The 24,574-nt window shown below is 38.4% G+C and overlaps 1 protein-coding gene across 2 annotated transcripts in view; it reads left to right on the forward strand.

Moving 5' to 3' along the window:
- DAPK1 (death associated protein kinase 1) overlaps nucleotides 1-24,574 on the forward strand; it is an 85,254-nt gene that overhangs the window by 29,169 nt on the left and 31,511 nt on the right. For both annotated transcript variants that reach the window (XM_041399482.1, XM_041399481.1), the window contains exons 2-6: nucleotides 11,118-11,339; nucleotides 21,769-21,907; nucleotides 23,746-23,875; nucleotides 24,159-24,207; nucleotides 24,353-24,379. In XM_041399482.1, coding sequence (XP_041255416.1) covers nucleotides 11,118-11,339; nucleotides 21,769-21,907; nucleotides 23,746-23,875; nucleotides 24,159-24,207; nucleotides 24,353-24,379 — 567 coding nt within the window. The remainder of the gene's footprint in view (nucleotides 1-11,117; nucleotides 11,340-21,768; nucleotides 21,908-23,745; nucleotides 23,876-24,158; nucleotides 24,208-24,352; nucleotides 24,380-24,574) is intronic.

A 24,574-nucleotide genomic window follows, 5' to 3' on the forward strand; every position in this document is an offset into this window, starting at 1 on the left:
GTATTGCAGAATTTTGACCAGGAAAGACCACAAACCATAGAGCAGAAGAAATGGAGCACATTGCACAGTGTGGCATCTGTTGCCACAGTGGTGGGAGAGAACAAGGCTGGTGTATCCTGTGGATTGTAACTAGGGAACCCAGCCACCAGCGTGGGGGCAGAAAGGACAGGAGAGTGAATACTAGGAGGTGCTGTGCTCCAAACTCTTTTAAATCTTGGGCTTGTCAGGTTTGTTCCCCCTACCATTATTTCTAATCAGGAGGTGGAATAAACTCATGGAATGTTTGCAGCTGTATGTTAAAAGTAACAAAACACTTTATTCAAAGGTCTTAATTTGAAAGCAGACACAGCATTGCATTTAACAGATGGGAGCTATTTCTGTGAATCTTCAAGTGCTTCCCTGAATGATTCCATTGTATCAGTGCTGAAAAGAGAAATCTACCCAGAGTAATAGTTTGAAGAATAATGTGTGATTTCTTAAATCTTATCGTGTGTTCACTGGCATTAAGTTTTACACTTTTAGATAGCATTTTGTATGAAGTTCTGTCATGTCTTGATCATAAGGTAATGATTTCATGTGTGGGGTTTTTTTATTTACTTTACACATGAGTCTTACAGATCCCTCTTTCATTGAATATGAAAAAGAAAATTATAAAGGTTATTTTTAATGCCATAAGATATTTGAAGACAACTTGGAAAAACAGAAATCAAATTAACTTTACAATTATCTAAATTGAGGGAAATTGAGTCATTGGAAATTCTTCTTTCCCTTAAAAAAAATGAAAAGTCAACAAAAATGTTAACCTGAATATAAGACTAACTAATGAGGCATGTAGAAATACAAAATTTAGGCAGAATCAAAGGTTAAGCTTAAGGACTGATTTGAGCTTAAAGATGCATCTTTCTCACACAGCATTTTCTTCTGAGCAGGTGGTTTCACTAAACAAGGCTTAGTGAAATTTCTACTACATTATTGAGTTGTTACCTGCCAATTTGAGTTTATGGATGTTAACTCTTATTTAAAGTCCTAAGCAAACTTCATTGTTTAATATTTTTAAACAATTATGAAATGGCTTCATAAGCCTTGACTGTCTTACAATTACATGCTTTGTATGGCAGTTTAGACAATACATATTTATTGAATTATTGTACGTATTGGAAAACAGAGCTTTCTATTCTTTGCTGTAAGCCCCATATTCCTCTTCCTCATTCTTTTGAGCAGTGGTATCTTTAGAGATAAATTTGAGTTCAATGCAAATAAATTCTTCAGAGGTGATGTTCTTATGATTTGTTTACATCAAATTTGTGATACATGTTTCTGTTTTAATGCTTTGTTTTAATATCTTTGCTTTTACTTTGGCAATCAAAAGGGTCTTGAACATCAATAATGTTCATAGATTCATATAATACACTGAGTTGGAAATTACCTGTCAGGATCATTGAGTCCGGCTCCTGGCCCTGCACAGGACATCTGCAAAAAACACACCAATATGAGCGTTGTTCAAACGCTTCTGGAACTCTGTCAGGCAGGTGCTGTCACTGCGGCCCTGGGGAGCTGTTCCGGGGCCCAAACACCCTCCTGATGTGCCACCTCCCCAGACTCAGCTTCAGGCCTGAAGGTCCTGTCACTGCCGAGATCAGTGTCTGCCCCTCCTCTTTCCTTCCTGAGGAAGATGTAACTGCAGTGAGATCTGTCCTCAGTCTCCTCCAGGCTGAACAGACCAAGTGGCCTCGGCTGCTCATCATTCAGCTCCCCCTCAAGGCCCTTCTCTGTCCTCTTGGCCCTCCTTTGGATGATCTCTAATAGCTGAATGTCTTTCTTATATTGTGATCGAACATCATTTACTTACTCCTATACTGTAATGCCAGATATATACTGAGAGAGGTGGGGCTGTTCAGCCTGGAAAAGAGAAGGTTCTGCAGGGACCTTACAGCAGCTTTTCAGTACCTGAAGGGGACTTAGAGGAAGGCTGGAGAGGGATTTTTCACGAGGGCGTGTAGTGATAAAACAAGAGGAATGGCTTTAAACTGAAAGAAGGAATTCTTAGAATAGATATAAGGAAGAAACTTTTTACTGTGAGGGTGGTGAGGCACTGGAGGAACTGGTTGCCCAGAGAAGTTGTGGATGCCCCATCCCTGAAAGTGTTCAATGCCAAGTTGCATGGAGCTTTGAGCAATCTGGTTTAGTGAGAGGTGTCCCTGCCTATTGCAGGGGAGTTGGAAATTGATGTTTAAGATCCTTTCCAACTCAAACTATTCTATGGTTCTGTTAATGTGTGATGCATCATGACTCACCTAAACATTCCTTTAAAGAGGTGAAGCAAACCACAGTTCAACCACATCTAATTAAATATCAAGGGGTTGGACTATGTAAGGAAAATACAAATAACTTCTGTCTTGAACTGTTAATCAATGCACACAGAAGGGCAACAACCAAAAAAGTGCAGCTGAAATGCAAAGAATGAATTTACATGATTACCTCGCTAAGTGGAGGATCCTGAAACAAGGCTGGGCAGCAGAGACACGAGGGAGGGCGCAGGCACCGTCAGACTCAGTCCAGTCCTCGTGGCAGTGGGGCTGCTGCTGTGCCCATTTATCCAGGGCCTGAGCATGTGTAGTTTAGCACCATGCTGTGATCTCCCTGTGCTTTTTATGGACTCTGCTTTGATCTTTCTCCCAACAGAGAGCTGAAGCATGTCTGGGATAGGGCCTACAAGTCTCTGTAAACACTTAATGTTATCTCTACACAGAAATTCTACTTCTCCAAACAGACAGATGATAAGCAGCCGTAGACTTAGTATTTGGTCTCCCACGCTGTTTATTCTCTAGGCCTTGGCACTCCCAGCTTGAGCGAATCCACCATCTTCCTTGCCATTCTTCATCTTTTAACCCTTTCTTCTGAACACAAATGGAACTTACATCACTTTGTTCAAGTGTTTTCATATCTGTTTTCACACTGAATCATATAATAAAGCATCTCTGACTCCATTCTTCATAATTCCTTCCACTCTTCTCCCCCCTTCAAGGTCACCCACCAACACTTGGGAGTCACACTGAGCAGATCTGCTTGTAGCTCCATGGGAAAAATTGGTATAACCCAGTCAGAACACAGGATTTTGAAATCCTGTTCAGTTTTGAGTGAATTGAAATGAAGCCATTTTTAAAAGAAAAAATTGTGAAGGCACTCTCCTTGGATAAAAGAGAGCACTGCATTCTCCTCTGGTAACATAGCAGCCATACTTGGCAAGGGCTATGCATTAGCCTTCAGACAAACTATAGCAGCAGGATGAAAGTATTGCAGGCATTCTGTCTTTAAATTTATTTATTAAGGTGCTATCTAAAAGGGATTTATCTGATTAAAACCCTTTTCAAGGACAGAAACTCAGTTACTTCTTGTGATAAAATGTGTCAAATATCTATTAGTCTCACAATATAATGTATAAAATAACAGCAAACAAAATATAATCCCAAAATATCATCCATTCATATTTTTAATCTTGTGTTTAAAATCCTCATAGTAATGTATATAGAGATACTGTGCATATTTATACGTGCACAGAGAATGCCTGAAACTTCTGCTTTATTCTACTTTATGAAGTTCAGCCTAATCGCAAGATTGTATTATTTCCAAGCTTCTTATTTGTAAATGTGAAGAATTCTTCAGTAATCTGCAATTGATGTTTACTGCCAATTTGCTGATACAGGAGCCTCATCTCTGACTGATGGCCTATACTGATTCATAATTGCTCTTCAGCTCAGCAAATGTATGCACAGGTGCATGTATTCATGCTCCAACTGTTTAACTTGTTTGACATTAAGTATGTTGGAAAAAAGTTATTGTGGTTCTCTCAGAGGAATAAGAAAATCCTGAGCAGATGCTGATCCTTCAGGTGAGGCTGCTGGGGAGGGGACACAGAAAGTTGTACAGGCATGCTTGGTCTTACTTTCTACATCGAGGCACAGTATGTAGCTGTCTTTCCTCGTCCCCTTCTCTCTGGGCCAGCCAGAGCCATCTGATTAATCTGCTCATGCTTAACTAATTACTATACTGAGGACCTGTGTTCAGTGAGATATGATCTTGACCAAATCCATAAATGGATAAACGGGCTCCATAGGGAGCCTTGGCAATGGCAGGCACTAGCTTTTTTTAATGTGTGGCACAGAAAACAGTTTAATTCTATGGTAAACCACCCTCACAGTAAGGAATTAAAATACTTTCTAGCCCTCAGTACTGCATACACATGCATATCTGTATGTAGACAAAGTAATAGTCTCTTGTCTTCATCACTTTTTCTCTTCTTCCTCATCTCCAATATAACTATTCCTCTAAAATTTTTCATACACTGCTTGGGATAATATGAAGCATTTAAGAAATAATAATAAAAACCAGTAAACAATATTTTTTTTTTCTGAGATACCTTATTTAGATCTGTCATAAATTTTTTTATCATGCTCTTATGTCATCCCTTAGGACTAGTGGCTCTTCTGGGTATCTGAGAAAACAGTGAAGAAAATCACTTTTCTGTAAGCTTAGCAAACATCTCGAGAAGTCTGTTAGCAACCTAATGAAATTACAGAAATCAGCAGAGCAACAGAAACTTCCAATTTCATCAGTATTATGTGCTGAGGTTGACAGCACAAGACAATTTCTGCAGGATATAAATACATAGTTAAAAGGCATGATTTGTTTTTAAAATAACCAAACCACAAAAAAATGAGGCACAAGTTTTAAAACATAAAAATTAACAGATGGGACAAATTCTCTACTTCTTTGTGTCTGGTTTCAGCTGTAATAGAGTTAGTTTTCTTCTTAGTAGCACTTACAGTGACGTGGTTTGGATTTAACATGAGAATAATGTTGGTAACACACTGAGGTTTCCCTTGCTCCTCAGCAGTGCCTACCTTAAGGCAAGGACTTTTCATCTTCCCATGCTCTGCCAGCCAGCAGCTGCACAAGAAGCTGGGAGAGTCTGCTCAGCCAGGACAGCGGACCCAAACTGGCAAATTTTGGGCCATGTTATTATATACCATACCATGAAAATCATACCCAATACATAATCCAGGGGGAGTTTGTCATAAGAGAGGGGCAGTCATTGCTGGGGGATGGATTTGGACATTGGTCTGTGCTGAGCAATTGTACTGTGCATTGCTTTTCTCTTTGGCTTTTATCCTATCCTTCTCTCTCTTTGGTTTTATTCCTCTCTCTCTCTCACCCTCTTCTTTCCATTGGTACTGTTGTTGTAATTGGTTTCATTCGTATTTTTTTATATCACTGCAGCTATTAAACTGTTCTCATTTTAACCCTTGAGTTTTTAAATTTTTTCCTGGTTCTCCTCCCCATCACACCATGGAGGGGCTGGGAAGAGGTACCTGATTGCCATTCAATTACACAAAGTGATGGTAGGCAGTTTAGTCTATAAATGTGTTTAAAAATTTGACTTAGTCCACCTGCTTCTTACACTGCCTGAAACCTCAAATTCTGACTGCTTCACGTCTTAGATACTCTAAAAAGGCTTCCATTAATTTAATTTTTAAGTTAACAGTTACACTGTTCCAACTGTATTTGAATAGATAGTACAACAGAAGTTTCAGTTAATGTATAGAGACAAAGGTATGTAAATAAATTATATAGTAATAATAGAGTTCATTATGAAAGTTGGGGGTTTTTTCATTTAAAGTATTATATAAAGGAAAAATTATTTTTTGTACTTTGTGTATTTTGCGAAAATAACTTTAAATATTTGATGGATTCATAGTGAAGGATAATCAAACTTAGCATCACATGCATACATTGAGTCTCTGTGGTGGAATCTTGGTACTTTTGGAACTTGGTAATTAGACACCAAAATTTATTCTAAGTCAGAAATAAAGAAAAATAATTTAAAAGATGTGGATATTATAAGTGTATAAATTCATCTGTGCATAACAAGGAATATGGAAGTTGGGAGTTATCAGAACCCAGAAATACCAGGTGTTAGTACACTTAGGTTTTTATAAATCTGTCTAGTTTCCCCCTTTGCTTACCCTTCCTTGCTGTTGTTCTTTTTGTCTTTGCTGCTTTTCCAAAATATTTCTAAGGAACGTGTATCATTATATTGACGGATGTAAATTGCAATTTCATTTTAACTCTGCACCTGTTAGAAATGTACTGCACAATAGTCTAACACATGTTCCTCTCCTGCCTGTGTACTAGCAGCATTCAACTTTTTATTGTTCCACAATCGGATCTAGTTAAACCCTTATGTTTGCTTTTCTATATTAGTAGTACTTGAAAGAGCCAGCTCTTAACAGTGGTCTCTGTGGTCCACCATCAGTTTCCAGCTGGTTTATTCTTCTGCTTAGTCACTCATATGTCATTTGAGGAGTATTTTCTCTTTAGCTTAAATACTGTATCATATTTAACTTAGCTTTTTTTTTTTTCTTTTCTTTAGTACTGCTTTTTTTCATGTGACTCCCAAAATTACTACTTCTGTTATGCTATGGCCACCCTGTCCTTTCCTATAACAACTGTTTATGTGCAGCCTGAAACAAGTGTATGGTGATTAATAGGCTTCAAGTACTTCCAGCTCCTTCTCCTATCAGGTATATAGATGCTGTTCCTTCATATTTCCAAGTGGTCAAGTTTGTGGACAAGTGTTCCTATTCTTTGGAAAAGACAAACACTGCTGCCTCACCAGCAAGTTTTGTGAGAGCTAACCTTATTAGCAGAAGCAGGTCAGATGCCTTTGGGGACAGTCAGTAATGGATGGCAGCGGGTGCTGACAGGGATGACTGATGCTGGGATGCTCCTGGGGCTGCAGATCCCCTGGTCCATTGGCCCTCCCTGCAGCAGATCTCTGAGGAAAGACAGAGGTGTGTGCAGAATAGGTGTTCTGTTGGAGGAAACAAGTGGCTCCGTGGTCGCGTTACAGTTTCTTTCACAGGCTAATCTAATAGTATTATGTAAATCTCTTTCTGTTGGATTAGTGTAATTTTAAAAAGGGAAGTAGTCAAACAAATAGTAAAAGTAGTGTTTTCAGAGTTGTGTACTGAATATAAAATTTTTAAATAGGAGGAAAATGCCTGCATGTCAGAAACATACCAAGGCATCTTATTACCCTGATGGCAACTTAATGCCTTTTCCTTACTCCTATTTCCTGCTCCCATTCAACTTTGGAATGCAGTCTTCAGAAGATGGCATGGAAAATTGCATTCTTGACCTGTTGTGGCAATAACTACTAGAAAATTGGTCCCTGAGGGTTACTTGACCAACTCTGTGTCCAGCTTAGAACTCTTTCACTAGATTCTTGGAGCAAGAGTTTTATTCTCCAAAGAAAAAAACTACCTGGGAAGAGCTGGTGCAGATGGCTGGGAGTGGGAAAGAATACAGGGTATCTGCCACCCCTAATCACTATCATCCTTGCGGAAAAAAATGAAAGTACTCTTTTGTGTTTTCCCTTTGATTCTAAACCAAATGTCTCTGTATTTAAAACATTCCTTAATTCATGCTGAGTAGTTTTTTTGTGAACCCACTAAGCAAGGACCAATAAAGGTTGACATATAGGGGCTTTATTGGTGCTTCCATCCCCTATCTGCATAAATTTTGCTTATACCTATATTTGTTGTAAAGGGCAGTGTGTCTCATGATGTAAAAAGGATGCAGAAATGTCATGATTAGGTAATGGGTAAGTACTTGTTCTGAAGTGAGTCTGAAAATTCACTGGATGTGGATATATGCCAAGTGTCCCACAAAGAGTAGGTTTAAGGTAGTAATTAAGGGGTGGTTGAGTTAAGGATTACAAGATCACAAAACAAATTACTGTTATTAGCAGAAGTATTTGTTCCTACATCAAGCTGTCATCCTGCCTTGCTGTTTCACCTGATCCTGCTATGTGGAAAAAGAATGATGTCAGGTACTTTATTAAGTGTGAATTTGTGATTTACTTTGGGGAGACGGTGCAGGGTGGTTAGTGTAATTTTCTTCTAAAATCGCAGTCATTTTTTGACTCCATGCACTTTAAATCAAAGCTACAAAAGCAAGGAAACTTAAAAACTAAAGGACTTTTCTGGCTTTGAAGATGTTGAATGAATGCTGAGTCTGAAAATGTAGGACCTTTGGGAAGATATTCCTGAATATTCTATGAGTGTTATGTGTGCGAAACTGATTTACATCAGCTTGTTGCTGCAGTTCTGCAAGGGGAAGCCCAGTAAATACCTTTTGATTTACACATCTCCTCTGCTTCTAAAACAGGAGTTTAGAGAGAGTTGTAAAATTGTGTGGCTTAGGGATCACAGGCATGAAGCAGCCCCTTTGACTGCAGTTTAAGTGTGATCTGTGTGTGCAGCATTTAATAACAAGCAGCTAATGGTGCAGTTGTGTGCTGAATAAATACACAACAGCAGCAATAAGGAGGTTATTTGGTGTATAACTGGCACTTACTCAAGATACCTGTTAGTTGATAAACTTCTTACAGTCTTGAGCTGTGTCAAAGATTTTATTGGAGCTCATGTTAAACTGTGGATGAGATCAATCTTTAAAGTCATGTGTTTTAAACAATGTATTGGACTTCTGATAACAGTTTCATATTGAATAGTGATATATCAGGGCATCCTTCCAACAGGTTGTTGTGGACAGAGAAAATAGTGAACGACTGAAAAAATAAATGGCATATCTCAGGAGAGAAGAGATCTACTTGTCTTATGTAGCCCCCTTTGTTCCAGGATCTCAACCTCATGCTGTAACGTCATAGTTGACCCATTGCCAAAATAAGATTAAACAGTCTTAGCCTTTAAGGCATTGGAAGCATGAAGTGGCTTTGGGGATTGATGTAATTAAAATATGCGTAATACTATGTAAAAATCATCATGTCAGTAAAGCACAGATGACTCTTAATCCCCACCAACTTTTATAATTAAATCTTCTTGGATATCAGAATATAATGTATGTCTGTGTAGTTGAGATTTATATTTTTCCTTTTTTACTCCAGAGCTGATGTTAGATGTAATTTTGGTTTTAATATTATGTTTTGGGGGTTATTGTTTCTGTGTTTATTTAATTTGCATTTTAGGGATTGTGTAAATATTGTGGAGGGGTTGGGGTGAGGGTGGGTAGGGGCGAGGGTTGTTTCTTTTTTTGTTTTTTTGTTGATTTTCCATAGTGAAGCAGTAGCTTTTGCTAAACTTAGAGGCTGCTCATCAATAAGAGAGTGGTTAGCCATGCAGCATTCAAGCCTGTGGATGAATCATAAGCAGAAATATTTTTCTTCGTCTATCAGGCATTTTAGACTTCTAGCCAGAAAGCCAGCCAGGTGGTCAAAAGACAAAGAGCAGCTTTTGACTTCCTTGTGATCCATGAGCTTAAGTAGCTGTTTGCAGTTGTGATGATGTCTACATCTGTCTACTACTCCACTTTGTTGTTTCTCTGAAGCTGTGAATTTTCTGCAAAACTGGCTGCTTTTTAAATAAAGCTTTGTATCTCTGTGGAGATGTGCATGCTGTGGGGGAGAGTGTGAGACAATCACTTGCTTTTCTCGCTGGAAGCAAGAGCCAGAAAGGCTGTGTTTTCAATTCAGCAGTGCAAATACCTCTACTCTGGCAGAGCAAAATTGCTCAGACCTTGGAGATCAAGTTCAGTTTTTGTGAAATTGGACTGAACCAGGCAGAGAAGGCTGATGACCTTAGGACACCTTGTCTGGCTCTCTGCTGTCAGTTGGATGACACAGGTGTTCCAGAGGTCTGTGCATTCTCTTTCAGTTGCATATGAAAATCTTACATGTCAAAGATCATGCAATATAACATCTCACAAGTTCATTAATTTATTTCATTAAACAATGAAGAATGAGACTTGAATGGTGATCATAATACTGAAACAAATCTAAACCTCAACTTAAGACTGTTTAGGTTTAAGACTTCTCTCAAAATTTACTTCTCTCACTACTATGGCTGCATTCAAAGATTTCCCAGATGGTGGTGGCTACTGTAGAGTGTCTTTCACATGAGAGGTTCTGTCTTTGCCCTGCCCTTCCACAAGTGACAGTCATTTAGCCTTGCCCAACTGCATGTCCCAGTCCAAGACAGTGTGTCACTCAGGGTACTGTGTGGGATCAGCATAGTAATTGGTGGCATGAAATGTGTAGCTCTGAGTGCAATATGGCTGTTCAAGTAGTCAAACCTATTAGGGCTAGCTCTGATTTGATTGCTGTTATAAATCTACTTTAGAGAACAGATCTTCTTCAGTTAACAGGGTAGGCTAACTTCAAAATATGTTCTCCTTAGTATCATTCTGTAATTCTATGATTCCTTCATATGGTGAAAAAAGCAGGAACAGAATTTCCTGAGAATCCTCAACAAGAGATTGGGGAAACTTAAAAGAAAAACAGTTCTAGAAATCCTGTTCTTTCTTTAAATCAACATTAGGCTCCCGGAGATTTCTCATCTAGGTCAGTGTGTACATCTAGCAACAGCAGGCTTGTACATCAACGATGGTGAGCTGGATTCAGCAGCTTCCTGGAGTTTCTTCTGGTTTGTAGTACAAACACAGGTTTTGTTTCTCAGTGCCTCAGTACTTTTCTCATCTTCAAACTTGTATTTAACAAGATGAGTAATTTTTGATACTACTGTATTTAGTCAGTGCTCTAAAAATCCAAAGCAGTGTCATGAAACCGAGTTTCATTTTAAAAGCTTTTTAAAAAACAAACTTGAGGCTAGAATATATATAGAATAAAATGAATATTGACAAATCGTGTAGATTGTAAGAAACTACAAATTGTCCCAACTGCAGAACAAAGAAAAAATACTCAATAAGCATATGGTAGGAGAAAGCCAGAAACCATTATTTTTGCCCAGTAATCCCCAGTGCACATATTTGTCAAAAATTGAGTGGTCCTCACTGATAAGGTGTTACCTTTTACTTACTGATGTGCTGAAATATGTGCATTTGTGTGATGGAAAAGCTGTATCTTAAATTACTTTTCCTGCCTCTTCTAGGTTTTCTTCCAGTGTTATTCTAGATGGCATAAGAAGCAGCTATATACTTAGGTCAAGCAGAGTTAAAAGCTCATTTCCCCCACCACAGTATACAGGCCACCCTTAACTCTGAATTGTCTTGAACTGACCCCTTGTCATCTCTCTGTTTTTCAGTGGGCAGTTTGCCGTAGTGAAAAAATGCCGCGAGAAAAGTACCGGCCAGCAGTTTGCAGCAAAATTCATCAAGAAAAGGAGAACGAAATCCAGCCGTCGTGGAGTGAGCCGGGAAGATATCGAGCGAGAAGTTGGCATACTGAAAGAGATTCGGCATCCCAATGTGATTACTCTTCATGATGTCTATGAGAACAAAACAGATGTCATTCTTATTCTGGAGCTGTAAGTAACTCTAGAGACCCACGGACAAGTAGAAGAATATTTGTTTCTTTGGTTTTTAAAAAAAGACACTTTGAGAATTGCAGTGATTTAATGGCAGTTCCTTATCACCCCAAACGAAAATAGATAATAGCCTTAGAAGTCTTCATTTTTTAGTCAGTGTTATAGTTTACTGATTTCCACACACATACTTTTCACTCTGAATGCACAATAAAGTTTAAAAAAAAATTAGCATATTTAGAATTTATTTTTTCCTGCTTTTGACTTTAATCACTGTTGATGTTATGGATCCAAAATAATAGCCTGGAACTAAATACACTGATTTGAAAATCAGAGCACAGGAAAATAGAGATTCTGAGTGGAGATTAGTTTAACAAATTTCACTGTGTTTTTTGTTGCTGTAAAGTGGCCTCAGTGAATGCTTTTTCTCATTATCTAACCCGCATAAAACAGAACAGAATTTTCTCAGTTCTCTCTTGTTGAAATGAGAACTGAACTTCCACACTGTTTCATACTGGTTTAGTTCCCAGTTTTTCATCCAATCTCATTGCTAATAGATTTAGCTAAATATGTCAGCAGAAACTACTTCTCCATTTTTTGAAGTGTGGCTTCTGGCTCCGCAAAGACTGCGATTGTAGGAGTTAAGCATTAGTCACTTGTTAAGAGTTGGTCATTTTGTCAGTGGTGCTGCTGGAATGTGCATATCTTTACAGAGAAGGCATGCCTGGCACTTTTTTATTGCCATACCTGCTCAGTATCAGTTAACCATGCTGTACAGTAAGAAATTCATCCATGCAGAAGATTTGGTACAAGCATCTTGTGTCTTTTTGTGGGCTGTTCTTGTGGTTTTTCTTAAGCAGGTTTTGTCTTCCTGTTTACTAGCTTTGATAAATGGTATTTCCACTTTGTAAAGGTACTTCAGTGTTGCATGGTTTCAGTAACATGTACATTTACAGTATAGATTTAAAAAGAAAACTGGGAAGTAGCTTTTGGAATTCCATTTTTTTTCTATGGTGTTTATATGCATGATACTAATTTGTACTGTTTATGGAAACATATTTTTGCGCTTCTAGTCCAGCATGTGATATTTTGTTGTAATAGTTGTAGTCTGGCTTGGTTTTTAGTTCCAATTGTATACACTTGCATTAATTTGCCAAATGTGGATAATTTAAACAAGTATTTTTTTCCAAACTAAATTATCGCCTGGTATAAAGTCAAAGTTCCTATATTCCTACTATTTCTGGGTTTTGTTCAGAAGTCTTTGAAGTATGATGTGAATACACAGCGAAATTAGTGTGATGCTTCTTCCTCTCCCTACTTGATACTACCTCTCATGTTCTCTTGCTCTACAACCTTACTGTCAGAGTATTGCTGCTTCTGCAGCTCCTTCTGCTCTGAAATCTGTCCGGATGAAATCAGGCCAGTGTCTGTATTTGAAAGCTGTGAGGGAGACTTGGTAATCATGGCAGTGGTAGGAAGAATTGACTACTCCACCACCCCCTCTTCGCATGGAATGGGAGTGCTTTTGGCAGCAAGGCTGCTGTGTGTGTGTCAGTGTGTAACCACCACTGTCTATTGAGCAGAAGAATGACAATCTCCATATTTCATAAGCTTGATGTCATGAAGCTCAGCAAATTATTTGTATTGCAATTTAGGTAATTGTTCTGCGAGGTGAGCAATCCCTATATAGTTTCAATCGGAGATTTTTTTTTTCCACTTTTCCAAACTGCTTTGTGGGTCTTTCAATTGAAGAAGTGCTACTTTGGATATCACAAAGGTAATGCATTTATTTATTTAGACAGTCAAAGAGGAAAAGATGATGTTAGCAATCCCTTTGTAAACTTGAATATGCTAAGTGTTACAAAGTTTTGTAGTTCTCAAAATCACTGTGATGTTACATAAAGCTATTGAATAGACAGGATTGCCATTTTAATCACATGCTTAGACATGAAATATGTAATCCTTTTTCTCCAACGTTCTAATATTCACATTTTGCCTAGGAACCTACCCTCCTGACAGTCTTTGTTCTTACAGAGCGATTTCATATGAACAGAAATAAAGCTGAAATCTCATTAAATAACCTGTTTCTCTATCTTCAGAATCTACTCTAAGTGTCCATTTTCCATTTTGATTAGAACACAGTATATTTCCTGGCACTTGTTCTGTTCTGACTACAATTATGAGGCAGTATACTACACAGAAACACAATTTTGTATAACTGAGCAACCACAGCTGCCCTTTTGTTGCCATATGTCAACATGCACAGTCCCAGGGCAACAGGGTCTATGGTCTGTTCACTATTGATTTTTATTTTCTGCTTCAGCAAGAGGTTTGCTATATTGCATACAGCCTCCTAAACATTTTTCTGCCTTACTAATTGGCAGTTTCTCAGAGGTGAGCAATTGACTGAACAAGGCGGAATGGCATCCGCCAATTGAAAGACAGTGTACTCAGATTGGATATTAGGAAGAAATTCTTAACTGTGAGGATGGTGAGGCACTGGAACAGGTTGCCTGTATCTCCATTCCTGGAAGTGCTCAAGGCCAGGTTGGATGGGGCTCTGAGCAGCCTGGTCTAGTGGGAGGTGACCCTGCCCATGGCAGGGGAGTTGGAGCTTGATGATGTTTAAGGTCCCTTTCAACACAAACCATTCTCTGATTCTATTCAAGGTCATGATTTATATGCAGGAATATGAGGGCAGTTGGTTAATTATTGCAGTGGCCAAGTAGGTCATCACAGCAATGAATACAAAACAGAGCTACTTTATCCACATAGGTGTTTGGAAGTTTTTCTTTTAATTACCTTATATCAGGAAACCGATTTACAAAAAAACCCCAAGTTCTATGAAACATTTAATTTATGAAACTTAAAACCAAATCTTTCCTTAAAAGATTCAGCAGCCAGGGACAAGCATGAAATGTCCTTGAAGAAGCTTACTTTATTGCTGTCTTTTGGTATATTTGGAACATTCAAACATTTTCATAACTCTAGGTGTTAGTGACAAACGTCTCCTTTCTTGACTTGGAAATGACCTTTTAAGTTCCAACTCTGTGGACACTTTCATCATCTTGAAAGGCATGTTGTGCATATTACACACAAACTGGAAGCCACTGTCTTTTCCTCATCTAACTTAAAACCTGAATAGTTTTCTTTTTTTTGCTTTTATCACACAAATAATTGAATTAGTCTGAATTTCACAGTACATTTTTCTATCCAGCTGCAGCTATTAGACTCTATTATATGTTAGCTGTACTAACGTATTTCTAGTGAGCTCTGCTGAAGCCATCATTTTTTCAGACTTCACAGACTAGAAAACACAGATGTCTCTGCAGTGATAATTATTTTCTTTCCTCAAGCATGTTTTGCACCTACTTGGTTCACCTTTTTCTGGCCTTGGATGCATAATTTCTCTCTTCCATTTTATTTTCTCTTCCACTTTATTTAGACTGCAGATGTAAAATAAACTCCATTTGTGGTTCTTTGTGTAGCCTTGGTTATGGTTTCTTGCTGCAACACAAAAAATAAATATTTTCATCCTGCATTTACAGTAATTCCTTAAAATTCACAAAAGCAATGCAGGTGATCTGTTTTTTAAAAATGGCTTGATAGCAATACCTGACTCCTTTTACTTGGTAGCTGTGAAGTTAGGAATTCATACTTTTCTCTGCAAAAAACATAACTTCATTTCTGAATTTGAAATCTTAATTTAAGATGGTTATCTCTTGTAGCATGGTTCTGAATGACAATTATCTTCTTTATACATTTTTAAAAATTAGAAAGCTTTGAAGGTATTAGAAGCATTTGTGCATTAAATACTAGGATTTATGCTTCATTTGAAAGCATAAACTTTATTTTAGACTTCGTCCTGTGCCTCACACTGTCTCTGACTTTCTACTTTGGTGGTAGCTTCATACTGTTAATCAAAGCAGAACAGTGCAAGAAGAGGATGATAGATTCTTGTGTAAAAAATTTCATTAATTGATCATTGAACAGCAAATAAGGGCAGGTAACTGTGAACTCTTTAAATTCTTCTTCTATCTTATTAGGGCTTTAGTTTAACTTTTTACAGTTATGCTCAGAAAGAGAGTTAAAGCCTGTGTTCCAGAGAAGGTTGAAGTCTTCACAGGGCTTCCTTAATTGTTAGTTGTCTTTTTGTAGAAATACCTCTGAGATTTTTGTAAATTTTACACATAAATAATATGAAAGTCGTTATCAAGTGGCTTTGCGCTGAAATTTGAGAGGAGGATTAAGTATTTGGTGCTTCTGGCATGTAGCAGGCAGTTAGCACACTCTGTGACACTAATTTGTAGATCTTGTGCCGCCTTTGGATTTCAAAATCCTAAATTCCAGGCCCACAGGTAGATGCACAGAGAATATGTAGGCAGGTTAGAAAAAAGGCTTGACAGGGCCGACAGGACAGGCTCGAGAGCTGGTGTGACTCTGCCACACAGTGAGCAGGTCTCAAAGACAGAATTGGTTTCTGTGTGCTGCCGTCCCTGAGCAAAATCATTGCCCGTCTTGTTTGCTAAATCTGAATGCTCCTCATACATTAAATTTGAATGTTGTAGAGGAGATCAAAATACTAAGGCACTCTGGTGGGCCACGGTAACCACCTGCTGTATGCAGACTCTGGGCACTTCAGGAACCTCAGTGATGAAAACCTAAATACCAGTGGTGTTTGAGTGCAGAAAAGATTCATAGGAGTGCTCATGCCCCCTCCCAGCCAATCCCCCTTACTGGGACTTAACTGCTTAAATTATAGTCCAGGTTTTGGTGTGTGTTCTGGCTGGCCATTGAGGCCAATGCTTCTTGTTCAGTATAATTGAAAAATTTAGACACACTAAAGAGAGGATTTCATGACAGTTGATATCTCTAATAGAAGCTGGACAAATGAAAATTAGAAGGTGTGGTGATGCTGGAACATGTCTTCATTCTTCTGGTAGCTATATAAAGAAAAATTGAACTGCAATGTTTTTCAGCCAGTAGGTAATTTAATGAGCTAGCAGCCCTGTTCTGCTGTTTCAGAATGTTTGGTACACTTTGTACTCCTGAGGAGTGGGTTGGTAACTGCACGATTCATAAAGGCAGTGAAATTAAGTGGATGCAAACCCCCTTTATTCTTACATAAAACAGAAGTAATAATATGAGTCTAGTCTTAGGCTGACAACTGCATGACTAGATGTCCTATAAGACACATTTGACCACAGAATCCCTACGGAAAACATTTCTTTTACAAGTTGACAGAATAAGTGTTTGGACTAGAGAAGGATTCAGGTAATTTATCAAATTGCATCTGTTTTAAAACTGGAATAAATTGATGGCACGCTTCTTTAACTTAGTTTATGTTGTTTTGAAATCTAAGCAAGATAAATGTTTCTTCAAGGGGTTTGGGCCTAGATTTGGGGTTCATTTGTAGATTTTAAAATTCATTAGAAATCCTTAGATAATCATTAATTATCATTTAGGTGCTATTGCATAATAAGCAGTGTGATCATAGCATATGACTGAGTCATTATGAGGTGACCATGCTGACTTTGAAGGTTAATTGATTCTAAGTTCCCCGAGTAGGTTCCCATAATGACTTCCTCTGAGATCTGGCAATAGTTCTGTTTCATAGTTAAGAAAGCCTGGCAACTTGCAGAAGCACTATACAGAAATCCTTTTTCCATGGGCGTGATGTATTTTATTTCCCAGAGGGAGGTGTGTGGGTTGCAATCACATCTGTCAGCCTTCCTTTGGGGAGGCTGGGAAAAGCTTTTACCACTATTGCATTTTGTAAGAAAGAACACAGCTGAAAGCTTTAATTTACTTCTCTCATTTCAGAAAAACTAGCACTTCTGCCTGGAAGTATCAGTGAAATAACACGTACCAGCTTTGCTCTTAGTAAAAATGTTTATGCAAAATACTTCTAAAAACATGTGCTCTGCTACTTTAAAACAATATAAAAAGTTGTGTTATAATGATGAAATAGATTTTCTCAGCCCTTATGACTTTCTGTGTTATAACATGGTCAATAATGCATTAGAATTAGGTGGAATTAAGATGTGACTGCCACAAAGAACAAACTCTTATTTTATTGAGAATGATATTTGAACAGTATATTATGACTGCAAAACTATTACTAAATATAAATGTAAACAGAAAGGTTTTATACAGGAGCATTAATGAATTAAATCTTTAGAGGAAAACAGTATATGAAGGAGAACATGGAGGCTTTGCAGCCTTAAAGGAATTTAGTCGTGACTTGACTTGTAATCAATTTTCTCTGTTAATAGGTTGCTGTCCATCATTTACATACTGGCATTTTAGCATTTAGAGTTGTCTTAGGGCACAGAAGAACTGATCAGGAAGCTGTCTGGTAATTCCTTTCAGCAAACTGAGAAACTGAGCAGAGAGAAGCTCTGTGCTTCTTGGGGATACCAGGTAGACATACTCCAAAGTCTTCTACAGGAAGATGCACTAGTGCTTGGTGAACCTCTTGCCTCTGCTCCCTTCAGGAAGCATCTTTATCCAGTTGGTGGCTGGGGGCAGCAGTCTTTTAGATGTTGGTTGTGTGGGCCCCTCTGTAGAGGCCCAAAGATAGTCTGGGAGCCAGTTTGTGTGGCTTGGGTAACTCACACAATGGTCTGGTTTCAGTCAGATTTCAGCAGAATGTTTGTGCATCAGCATCCCCAAAGATAATTTAGAAACAAGTGCCCATGGTAATCGGGGTGGAAACAGTGTATTTCTTGATAGAAGATGATTTTCATAAAGAGCAGTCAAAGGGGCTGATGTATGAAATTACCTATGCCTTCTTCTTTCGATTAACACTGGTTCTGTGTGTGAGATGGGATATCCACATTGGTGGCATAGGGCCCTCTCCTTGCCTTCTTGCTCTGCTTTGAAGGTGACTCTGGTTTACAAAAACATGCAGTATTTATGTATTGTGGGACTCTGCTACACTAGCTGAGGCACAGGACTAGACTCGACAACCCAACGGCATTTTAGGATGCTGGTGAAGGCTTACACAGCCAGTGTCTTTACTGGCTTCTTCTAAGCCATTTCTTCATCTGTGATATCTGGAAATCTAGTCAAGACCATCTATTTGTTCTACACATATAATCCAAAATTACAAAATCTGTGAAACTCATCTCTGCTGATAAATCTGAGAACATTGTATTTCAGTCAATTAACTGTGGAAATCAAACTTGTAGAGTATATTGAGTGTAGACCTGTATTAACCCTCCATGACTCACTCGAAGATTGCCCTGCAGCAATACCATGGGGTTTTGTATGCCCATGGTAGTACAGTTTAACATCAGATATTCTTGAGTCAGTAAAAGGGCAAGGAATATGCAGTCTCTTGACAAGCATGAAGAGGAAGCTGAAAAATGCAACCTCCCATGGGGACATGGGTCACTGCCTTACGCATGTGAGAAGGGCCTCCTTTGCAGGTTGCCTGGCGCAGAGGTACCTTTCTGGGAAGCCAGGCATTTCTGAGCTTCCAGGTAAAGTTCCTCATGCATGCTAGTACAAGCTTTTACTATAAAAACCCCTTTCTGTCATGCTTTATGTCTCTACCATAAGTAGGCAGCAGGAGCAGCTAGATGGGCACTGTGCTTGCCAGCTATGGCAGCACCCCAGGGGAACGCGGTTTCCAGGGCTCGCCCCCACAGATGAGGCATTACCAGCGGGAGAATTCACAACGGCCCCCTCTCTGAGGTGTACCCACGCAGGATCTCCTCCTAGACATCAAGAGTGAGATGCGTAACATGAGGGGGCACGCCAGAGTCACACGGACCAGGGGTACAGCTGCTTCTGGAACAACACTTAGAGTGCATTACAGCTCGTCCCTCCTCACTCGCCTACTCGTTCAGCAAGAGCTGCCAAGTCACTTAGGGTAACAGTATTTAAGCATCGAAGAAGCATGCAACAGATTGGAAAAATCTATCACTTTTGCTATTGAACTTTCAGTTTTAAAAAGAAAAAAAAAAATTTCAAGCCTTTTACCTTCTCTAGCCCTCAGCTTTGAGATTTGCAAGCACTAGGTATAAGGTATATCAGCTGTGAAACACAGATAATGTTTTATTGCACACAATTATAAGGCTTATGGTGTGTCATTAAAGAAAGGTCACTACAATTAATCTGTAGTAAAGACAGAATAATAGTACTCAGCAGTACAGACTCAGAATAATTGCAGATAAGAAGAAACTGAAGAGGCTCTTTCCATTTTACACAAATGCAGATATCTTGAACAGTTGCAAACTTTAGGAATTAAGTATTTTTGGGGAGGTCTATAGGGAATGTGTATAATAAGCGGTACTCATAGATGACTATTAAGTTTCACGGACTGCATGTCTTTAAAATGCCAAGAGGAGTTAAGAGCAAGGTTTGCCAGCCATGAAGCGTAACACCAGCTGTGTGACACTGTCACAGTCTGTTTTAGACTGCAGGGTGGACAGCACAGTGCTTGGAGAGGCCATTGCTGCAAATGCCTACCTGAGTACTTCTCTTGTGATTTGTGGTGGCTGATGAATGGTTTAAGCACCAGCCGGAGTTTTGCTGTTTTGCAGGGTTTCCAGCTGCTTGAAAAATGGGACCAGATGCAGTCTTTGGTGCAGACTTATAAGCTCTTCCTCAGCTGAGGATCCATCTTCTCTGGTTCCCCAGACTGTGACAGCTAGCTCAGTGCCAAGCCACGCTGAGTGCCTACATTTGATGGGTTTTGCTATGGCTGCTGCCACAGTGGGTCTGCCTGTTCCATGTGGAAGGGCTGTGCTCCAGTGTACAGGCCACCCAACAACTGCAGCCAACATCCTCTTGTAAACATGTGGAAGCAAGCTTCACATGATGCTAAGGCCTTTAACCCAATAATTGGAAATGAATGTCACCGTTTAGCGCAGTGCTGCAGAGATACAGACATTAGCATGAAAATATTTTCTTTTTTTTTTTTTTTTTTAGTCAGGAGCAAACAATGAGAGAATATGCATGTGTGTGCATTTGGAAGACACTTCTGAGCAGTCTGTAAAATAACAAGCTGGATTTAATAATTAGAAACTCCATTTTAATGTCTCTACACCAAAAAAAAAACAAAACATTAAAATGACCTCTCATCCTTACAGTCTATAATTCTTATATTTTAATGGCACTTTGTTTCAATAAGTGCTTTCATGCAGAAAATATTGCAACAAAAATAATACCCAAAACAATACTTATTATTGTCTAGGCAGCTCAATGAAAGCTCCAAGAACTCATTAAAATATACTTTTCATGCAATTTGCATTACAATAATGCAGATTAAGTCCCTGAAAAAGTAGACATGATAAAGAAGTCAAATTATTTCAAGAAATTTGCCCAAACTATTTACCTATTGTTATATGTTAATCACCACCTCATGCTTCATAATCAGAGCTTTAAATCATGAACAGATTATTTTCTTTTGCTGCAGAAAAGCAATAAAAAATAGGGTGCACTTTCTGAATTTGTGTTAGTATTACAATGAAAAACACAGGCGGTATTATGATCATTTTTGCAGTCTCTAAGACTCTTCTAAGTAGTACCCATGCTTTCACAGATGGGAAAAGTAGTTTGCCACAGTGGGCAGTCATGTGTCCTTCAGCTGAAATATGTCTGTTATTTGGGAATAGCTGTAGTTCTATCACTTCAGTATCTCTTCATGCTGTTGACTGGGTTAAGAGCTGCTTGACTGAGCTGAGAAGAGGATCATCTTCTCTTTATTCCTCTCTCTCAAATGCAAAAATCCAGATGTGCTTATGTACTCAGTCTTACCTCTTTTATTTCTTCTGTAGGGCTAGAACACTTGCTGGAAACAGTCTTAAGGACATTTCATTGTAGAAAAGGTTTCATCATGTTAGAGTACAAATACAATATAGGTGCTGCATGTAATACAGTATTTCAAAAACAGAATCTATTTTCAAAAGGTGGATGTTGTAGGGAGTTTAGAAACGGAATAGTAGGACATCTGCCAATAAATATTTCAAAATAAGATTTAATTTTTTTTTTTCAATGGGGGTATAGAAATCTGGTGTTTTACTGATATGAGCCAATTAATTTTTTATTTTCTAGATTATGTCATGTCCCATTGTGTCAGTATGCTTTGAGTCTTGTTACTTCATATTTAATTATATTCTTTTAAATGCGCATACAGAGGCTTTTACTTCATTTAAATTTAAATACTGTTAACTATGTTTGTTTGGGTTTTCTAAATTTTTTTTGTCTGAAAGTAAGACTCTTTTTACTGTATTCTTTTCAGGGGAAGGGAGGGAGTTACTAAGTCTTTTGGGTATTGAATTAAATAATTTTCTTAATTTTTTTCTGATATTTGAAATCTGGATCCTTTTCAAGGCTTTTCAAGGTTTGAGGACAGCTATACTATAAAAGGAACCCACTGGTTAAAGCAAGCTTGTCAATAACTCTGCTTCTACTCTCCAAGTGTTGCAGGTGGCGAGCTCTTCGACTTCTTAGCTGAAAAAGAATCTCTCACGGAGGAGGAAGCCACAGAATTTCTCAAACAGATACTTAATGGTGTTCAGTATCTCCACTCTCTGCAAATTGCCCACTTTGATCTTAAGGTGTGTTGAACAGATAAAAACTTAAACTGTAATCAACATCCACTGAAGTCTTTTGTAATTCTAGCCACAAATCAGTCATCATGAAGATCTTGGCCACAGTTTTGTTTTGCTAGCTTATGTAGACAGGGGAAAGCTCAGCCATTGGAAAGAAGTTACTGAACTGTAAATAGTTCCCGTCTGGGAAGTGTTTCTTCAGGGAAAATGGCACCTTCTGACAAAATTAAACCATTCTGAGAAAACAAACCTGAAATAAAAATGAGGACTATGATTTTTTTTTTTAAATGTGAATGTATTCTGGGTGAAACATTCTGACCTAGATGCCTTTTTTAACGGTGGGGGTTTTTAGGTGCTTAATTGAAACTGCACTGAGTTAAGTACAAGGTTTTTTGTGGAGCAGGCAGCAGATTTCCACTTCTGTCTTTTTCCCTTTTTGTGGCTTTTTTGTTTGTTTTCAGAAAAGTTGTAAATTGCATCCTTTTGATAAGAAAGCAGAGCTTTTTGTATCTAAACTCAGCAACTGCTTTTCAATGTTTCAATTTCAGCACATTTTCCCCCATATTTTTTATTTTTCAAAGGCAGACAACTAAACATTCCCTGAAGTCTCCTGAAGTGGGCAGCTATGTCTGTAAGAGAAAAAAAGGGCATGATTATTTCATTACAATTGAAATGTAGTTCTGAAAGGGGGATGAGGTAATGAAGGGAATGGATTTCAGTGTAAGCATACCTTTTCCAGTTTTATCCTCATCACCTCAGTAATATATTTGGTCTTTGTATGACAGTCAGCAAAGAGAAAAAATTGTAAAGCTAAAAAGGAATGTATTTCTTAGAGTATGAAATGTGAATTTTTGCCACTGTGTTTGTAATTGAACAAGTCATCCTTGGATACCAAAAAATTTGTGCATTAAAGTAGGCAGCAATGCATAGACCAATGAAAGTGTGCAATAGAAATGCAGGGTGGAAATAAAACTACATTTGCACATATCAGGTCCTGTGATTGGGAAAAAAAGGTAAAAGAAGAGTGACAATGAAGAGCTGTCCTTAATGACTCCAGAAGCCCATAACACTCTGAACAGGATTGATGTAGCTACAGGACCTCTTCAGAGCACTCCAGCTTATGGACATAAGAGGACTTGGAGACTAATTGCTGGTTCTGTAAGCTCATTAAAGTGATGCAGTGTAGAAACAGCCCCCTTTGCTGATAATCCTGGCTTTTCATCTTCCTTGTTCTGGCTCTGCAGGTCTTTGGTGTAAAGTAATGCAAAGTCCATATTTCAAAATAGGGTAGACAAGACAGGAGAACCTGCTCTTCTTCCTTTCTTTTAAGTGTATTGAGCCTTAAAATCTGGGAGCTGGACCACTCCAGAAGTTTCCCTGGAAGATCCAAAGGCAACAAGATGCACCTCCCTGATTGCTTATGTGATGTGGAAGAAACCTCTTTCAGGGACTAATGTAAACCAAACCCAGTAACTAGTTTTTTTTTTTTCTGCAAGCTCCCAGCAGTGCTGGAATGGCTGCTGCACAGGGCCTGTGATCTTTACTGGGGGACAGTGTGTTTCACTTAGGGTCAGTCCACATGAAAACTGCAACTGTGGTATCTACAAGAAAAAATCTTGGCCTTGTGGAAATCACAGCGCTTCAACATCAACATGAAATCCTAATTTACTGTAGTTACTTTAACCATGTTAGATCATAATAGGAAAAGACAGGATTTTTCTGCCTAAAATACAATTCAAGTGTCTAACAGAGGTAAAAACAAATGTTCAGAGGTGAAAAACACTGGTCCACTGTTTGTACCTATATATAATCTCTCTTTCTCTCCCCCTTCCTCCTTCTCAAAGCCTGAAAACATAATGTTGTTGGACAGGAATGTACCAAAGCCTCGAATCAAGATTATTGACTTTGGTTTAGCGCACAAAATTGACTTTGGAAATGAATTCAAAAATATCTTCGGAACGCCAGAGTTTGTTGGTGAGAAAACTGTTGTTTCTTCAAACTATCCTTTTTCAGTCTGTGAAATGGTATTTGTGACTTATCTTGGCTTGGCTGATTTACAGACTATGACATTTGTGTGTAATTCGTGACATTTTGAAATTTAAATATGCAATTTATAGCATTTGATTTCAAATTAGACTTGCATTAAGGTGGTTTAATCTATCAGCATTTAGCTGATTATCTCTGACATACATGGACTCAGAGTGAGACTTATACCTGTTCTTTGACTAGGTACTTACCTTGCTGCTTTTTCCTTTAGCTCCTGAAATAGTAAATTATGAGCCTCTTGGTCTTGAAGCAGATATGTGGTAAGTTATTGGATCTTACTTGAAATAAATCTCTCATGATTATGCTTATGTTCTAACCTTTTTTTTTTTTTCTCCTCTCTCTCTTTCCATCTATTTTTCTCTCCTCTCCCTCATCCTTTTTTTGTTTGTTTTTCCTTCAATCCAGGAGCATTGGTGTAATAACTTATATTCTGTAAGTACCAAAATCTGTGGGTGTTTCTTGCAAATGCTGTTGGTTTTTAATTCTTATTCTATCCTCTGGGGTGTTGGTGGTGTCTGTACAAATCAAACCATTTGGATTGCACATCACGATTCAATTTGTGTGATCTTAAAAGCAGTAGTATAATTATTGAAAGAATTGCTGTTAATCAGCATTGAGCTAGCATGG

This window comes from Onychostruthus taczanowskii, unplaced genomic scaffold, assembly GCF_017590055.1.
Source record: "Onychostruthus taczanowskii isolate IOZ18803 unplaced genomic scaffold, ASM1759005v1 scaffold161, whole genome shotgun sequence".
Classification (NCBI taxonomy): domain Eukaryota; kingdom Metazoa; phylum Chordata; class Aves; order Passeriformes; family Passeridae; genus Onychostruthus; species Onychostruthus taczanowskii.